Source organism: Aptenodytes forsteri, unplaced genomic scaffold (genome assembly GCF_000699145.1).
Source record: "Aptenodytes forsteri isolate BGI_AS27 unplaced genomic scaffold, ASM69914v1 Scaffold145, whole genome shotgun sequence".
Classification (NCBI taxonomy): domain Eukaryota; kingdom Metazoa; phylum Chordata; class Aves; order Sphenisciformes; family Spheniscidae; genus Aptenodytes; species Aptenodytes forsteri.
The window spans coordinates 4,576,997-4,583,334 of NW_008795122.1; the positions used below are offsets into that span (position 1 = coordinate 4,576,997).

A 6,338-nucleotide genomic window follows, 5' to 3' on the forward strand; every position below is an offset into this window, starting at 1 on the left:
GTGCTGGCTGGGCCGGATCCCCTGGTTGTCCCGCTCATGCCTTGTGAGCGCCCTCAAGATGAACCGCTCCCTAATCTTCCCCGGCCCCGAGGTCAGGCTGACAGGCCGCCTGTAGTTCGGATCCTCCTTCCAGCCCTTCTTGTAGATGGGCGTCACATTGGCAAGCCTCCAGTCGTCCGGGACCTCCCCCGTTAACCAGGACTGCTGATAAATGATGGAGAGTGGCTTGATGAAACTTCCAACTAGATGGAAGTTGCAACCTTGGCTCAAGTTGCGGTAAAACCAGCTGCGGTGTGAGACAGAGCCATGAGCAGCCTCACTGGGACCCTCTTCCCCCTCATCTCAGCAGCTGCGTTTGCGCTGAGGCCCTTCCCTCGCTCCCCGCCTGCATTAGACTGCAGCCATGCCGGGCCTGGCTCTATATCTTGCTCATCCCAGCCCGGGTTTGACTTCGGACCTTGGTCCCACTCCACTGGCCTCGCTGGGGCACCGTGGGACTGAGCCCTTGCTGGGGAGGATGCTGCCCCTGCCTGCCTCGCCACCACCTGCACACCCAGCTTCCCTTCCCTTATGTAGCAGACCCTGCTGCTCCATGAGAAGTTGGATTCAGCTCACTTAACAAAGGGATCTAGTGGTGAGCCATCTCTACTGTGGAGGTTAAATAGGATGAATTCCACCCTCATTCTTTGCAAAGCAATTGAACCAGCCAGGTGTGCACTGATTTTTTTTTTTTTTTTTTTTTTGTGGATGAATTTCTAAATCTTACACTCTGCTGTAAGAGGAGATCTCTCTGCAGAGACATCCAGGCTTTACTGCCTGCGGATTAAGCAGAGTCCCGGCAAGCACAAGTAGCTAAATCCCTGCTCACCTTTCCCTTAGGTTTGGCATGGAAGGAGCCCTTTCTGCAGCTTGTATCTAATCTGAGTCAAAGGACTGTACCACACTGTATTTAAATAGGACTAAAGTAGGGACTCGTACCAGGATTAAATCTCTGGGCACTGCAGAACCTGAATGCTTCTCTGCCTGCACACATGTGATTTCCACGCAGACCCATCTTGCCATGCAGGACAACAAACACATCCCTCTCTGACGACATCCCTTTTCCAAACCCTCTTGTCCATTCTGAATAGGGATACGAGGATATTATTTTTATCCCAATTGTGTAACCAGTCTAAACAGGTGTAAACGACAGTACATAGTTCATCTAAGAATCACTGGGTGACACAGAATAGGGCTAGAATGGACCTAGAGGCATTCTGTCCCTCTGTTGTGGGGCAGGATCAGCTATTCTCTGTCATTCATGGTGGATCTAACATGCTTTCTGAGCTCACCTGAGCAGGTTTCTAGCCTATTCTCAAAAACCTGCAGGGACAGAGTACTAGGTAGACAGCCTATTCCTTGCTTCTCTATTGACAGTACTGGAAAGCATTTCCAATGCCTAATCTAAAACTTCCTGGCAGCAAAATAAACCAACTCATATTCCTTCTACTCATTCTTGCTGCTCTTCTGAACCCTTGCCGATTAGTCCATACCTTTTTCAAAGTGCGTTGCTAAAACTGGAGTCGGTGTTCCAGGAGGTATTAGCAGCACTGAACAGAGCTCAGCCCCTCACATCTTTAAGACAGCAGAAGTTTCTTACACATAACATCACCACTTACATACTCCAATATGGCATGGGCTTTTCTTAAAACAGGTAAGACAGATGATATTAGGAAAAATTTCTTCACTGAAAGGGTTGTCAAGCATTGGAACAGGCTGCCCGGGGAAGTGGTGGAGTCACCATCCCTGGAGGTATTTAAAAGATGTGTAGATGTGGCGCTTAGGGACATGGTTTGGTGGTGGACTTGGCAGTGCTAGGTTAATGGTTGGACTTGGTGATCTTACAGGTCTTTTCCAACCTAAACGATTCTCTGGTGCTATGATTCTGGTTCAGCTTTGGATCTGCCAGTAACCCAGATATTTTCTACAGAACTGCTGCCCAGTTCTCTGTCCTGTGTCTGTAGCTGATCATTTCTGCTCTGCACTCAAGAGCATGACGTCAGAGCAGCCATATGGAGTCCAGCATCAGCTCAGCATCCCCTGGCATTTGCAGCAGCAGAAGCCTAGGGAAGAGCAGAGGACCAGGGCCAGTATAAGGCAGCACTTCCCCCATACACCCTCTAAGCTTCTAGCAGTGTGTGGCTCAGAGCTTGCCTGAACGTCGTGTTGCATCTTTGTGTTTAAAAGCCTTCGATAGATTTTCCTTTAGTAAATTTGTTTGACTGCTCATTGACCTACTGGCCTTGTCCAAGTGCCTTCTAATGATTCAGGCCATTTGTCCCATGTGTCAAGATCATTTTTTAATTCTAATCTCAATCTCCAATACACTTGTGGTCCTTCCCAACATAACGTTGTCTGCAATTTTAGTGAATGCACCCTCTGTTCCAGCATTCAGCACATTAGTGAAACACTGAATGGTAGCAGACCCAAGACAGGAGCAGGCCTTTCTACCATAGTTCTTTTAGTCACATGGATCTTTATAAGGTTACTAAGTCTAAAATGTGGCTGCAGCTTTGGGCAGCACCTTGCTTCAAAGGTGCTTCTTTTCTTGGCAATTCCAGTCCTGTTTTTCCTGAAAACGCATTAGTCGCAGCGGAGCCTGACACCCTCACGCATCCCCACTGGCAGGGTTTTAGGTAAGCTGAACTGGTGCGTCTAATGTCACCGATAAAAAGGCTTTTTGTTGCTGCGCAGTGACCTCTCTGTCTGTTTGAAGAAGTGCAGCAAGGCCGTCAAGCAAAACAGAGCTGTGGGTGTACAGCCAAGGAAGATGCAGAGGAATTTCGGGGACCCAGCTGCAACAGGAAGAATTGTAAATACTGTAAACGTCAGTGTAGCAACACCTACATTTCTTCTGAGTGCAGGAGGGGTTGTTGCTGAACTGAAGACCTTTCTTGTATTCTAAGAAGTGATGCCTTTGTCTGGAATATCTTCACCCATCTAATCCAGTCTAACATACTCCATTATTTGTGAACAGATCAGACCCGATAAGCTCCACTGATGATCAAAGCTCAACTCTTTCAAGTACCAATTTTGGGATCTGGGATTCTGGCTTAGTACACTGCCAACGTAGATCTAAATTACACATTTTGGCTCGAGATCCAAAAGGCTCCAAGGATTGCCAGGGACTGAAAGGCTGAATTGCGTAACCTAAACACACCTGAAAGAGTCAAACTGATGGCTTGGTTTTCTGAAGTCAATTCCCAATTAACAAGAAGGTTTAGTACCTAGAGATCAAATCTTTATTGCCCTGAAACTCCCTGGGAAAAGAACTTGAACAAAACCAGTTAGAGCTACAGTTTCCACCTGGGTGGGTGGAATGAGGGGCTACAAAGTCTCAGCTCCTGTTTCGGTCCTAAATTCCAGCCCAGATTTGTGAAGACACAAGCTGATCACAGGCTTGTCATGCATCCTCTCTCCCAGTGCAAGAGCCTTCGTGCCAGGAGACATGCCGGGGAAGGGGGCACTGGGCACAGACTGCCCTGCCAGGCCTCTCTGCAGTGCCAGGTCTTGCTCAGTCGTTTAGTCTTCAATTTTCCAGTTTCTCTCTACCAGGATATGTATATATATTTTAGGACCCACTCCCCTGCATCCAGCAAATGATGTAAAATATCACCACTACTATGTGACCTTCACAGCCTTTCACAAAGGTTAGAAAAATGCACTGGTGCCGTCCCTTACGTCACAGCCCAGCCTCACCTCTCTTCCTCCAGCCTCACCTCTCATGTATTTCCACTGACTGCACCTGGCAGGAGACTTAGCTGCAGGCAGGATCTCCTCCCTTTTCATACAGCTCAATGGGAGTTGCCACGATGGGCTGAAAACGTACTGTTTGCTTAGAGAAAGAATGGCCAAGTATCAGCTGTCATCTGCCATTTTAATCCAAGACACAAACAATTAGTTGAGCACAGTCATATCCAGATGCTAATATTTGATGGAAGTGAGTAACACTCCAATAATTCACAACTAGCTGAGATGTGTCTTCTACAAGAAAGGCTTCTTGTGAGACTGCAGACACCTGCCTAGAAAATTCTCCTCAAATGATACTAAAAGCCTCATCTATAAAAACACAGGACTTCCGTCAGTCCTTGGGGATTTACACATCCATTTTAGATGTCGGTCGGCACCTAAAAAGACCCTGCTGCAGGGGGAGCACCTTTTTAACCTACCACTCCGGAATGTATTAACCCTGGCTGGATGCGAGAGGTGCTTGAAGGGGCTGCCGGCACAGAAGGCAGGTGAGGAACACTATGTTTTTCTTCAAACGACGCTGGTTTTTGGGAAAAAAAAAAAGAATGCATTTTCTAATCTAGTTCATCACAAAGCATCAGCACATGACATAATTATCTGTTTATATGGCACCACAGGAAATTTTCAGCACTGGTACCTTGGTGAAGTGCTTCTTGCAAAGCCTACACCAGTTAAAATATCACTAACTTAGTCCTGGGATTTGTTCAGGGTTTTCTGAGTTTAAATGAGTTTTAAAAGCAACCCAAGTTAAAAGGATGCAAAACCTTGTCATGTCAACACTCCTAGTCTCATTTAAAGCTTTTTCAACTTGATATTGATTTAGCTTCACTCCACATCAAATCGGTGTTCACACAGGAGCCTTGACCTATTTAACCGATGCATTTTTAAATAATATCTCCCATTTCACAGCTGCAACTCTGAATATAGACCTACAGGCAAAGCAACCTGACGGTCTGTCTACCTTAGCAGTTGTGCCAAAGGGTTTCTACCCCGACCCCAGTAAATTGAGTCAACCGCGGAATTTGTAAGAGGTTTCAATACTACTACAGAAATATTCATTTTTCTAGAACAATCTCTTTAAAATAAAACCAAATTGAAGCACACCTACTAACTGGATGTTTTTAGCTGCATATTACACTACGGAGAAGGAGCCAAATGTTCCCCTGTCACTCAACCCACTGCTAAAGATGTAAGTTGCTCTTTTTGTACTGTGGTTTGTAAAAAGAGGGGCTATCTTTTATCAGGCCAGCTGCCACTGAGAAAAAAACAGATAAGCTTTTGGGCAGAAGCCCCTTCTTCAGGTCTAAAATAGCAGCAGTAGTCTTGAAGGTGAAAAACAGCAGAGAACAACTTATAAATTTAATTAGATTACGTAAGCAGCTAGACCATCTGAAACAAAAAAAAAGTGCACTGATATCTGGAGCAAAGGAAGGGATAGCAGGAGGGGAGGAGATAAAACACAAGCTCCTCTGCCACACGCAAAGCAAGCAATGAGTAATTTACTGCCTGAGGAGGGTGAGGGACAGGGAATCGTATCCTGTGCCCTGGTGTCTCTGTCAAGCTTGGGATCGTTAGCAGCATTAACCATTTTAGGTCCCATGATGTCTTTTGAAGGTATTTTGTCAATGTCCCCTAAGAATCAGGGTTCAAGGGAGGTCTACATTTATTTCAACCGTGACAAGCTGCTGCAGAAAAGTATGTGCAAGGGGGGAAAAAAGAGGCCTAGGTATTACTGTCCTTCTGCCTTTCATCTCGACCCTGGCTGCTGGGCTTAATCTCACTTATCTGTGGAAAAATAAGAAAAATAGACCTGCCCCAACCAGTCCTTTCGCAAGCGCAGAAGTGGTGTCTCTGAACATACCCATTTCGATTTATCTGAGGGAGCAATAACAGGAAGAGCCTAACAGCTTCTTAATTATTTCTCCATTTTAAAAAATATAATTTATTTGGAGAAGGCACAGCACTCAGTACAGTGAATACATGTCACAGCCCTTACACGGTGTCAGGAGCTCCTCAGCAGCGAGTGAGCACAGCCCACATTGCAGTAGTCACTACAGATGACGGAGATCATAGCGAAACACCCTATAGGTGAGAAGGCAGCAGCTGGAGGCGGTCAGGACAGCCGACAGACACGTTATCAGGCTGTTAATGGAGTGAGCACAGCGAATGACCCAGCGGCACTCCCAACCGCGCTGGGAGACACGCAGCAGCGCTTCCTCGAAGTGCCTGGGAAGGGCTCGGAGAGTTTCTCCTTGAAAACCGAGCTTGCGCCAGAGCTGAAGAGCAAGATTCACGCCCAGGTCAGTGGAAAAAATCAGCAAGAGGAAGAAGGCTACAGCCGCTGGGCAAATCTGCCAGTCAAAGCACAGCGAAGCCCACCGCAGCGACGGACCGCCCTCAACCCCTGCCCTCGGCTGAGGGCAAAGAGGGCTGGCCTTACGGCCGCAGCTTCCCCTGCCTCGTCAGCACAGGCATACAGCCCCCTCCCGCCGGCCCGGCTCTACTGGCGTGTGCGGGGAGGCGGTTTGTGCCGCAGAAGCCTTCTCCCC

At 47.3% G+C, this 6,338-nt stretch overlaps 1 protein-coding gene across 1 annotated transcript in view; it reads right to left on the bottom strand.

The window, feature by feature from the left end:
• LOC103897200 (retinoblastoma-associated protein-like) overlaps window positions 1-5,654 on the bottom strand; it is a 29,148-nt gene extending 23,494 nt beyond the window's left edge. Inside the window, exon 1 of the mRNA XM_019471493.1 lies at window positions 5,610-5,654. Coding sequence (XP_019327038.1) covers window positions 5,610-5,654 — 45 coding nt within the window. The remainder of the gene's footprint in view (window positions 1-5,609) is intronic.
• Between the last annotated feature and the right edge of the window lie 684 nt (window positions 5,655-6,338).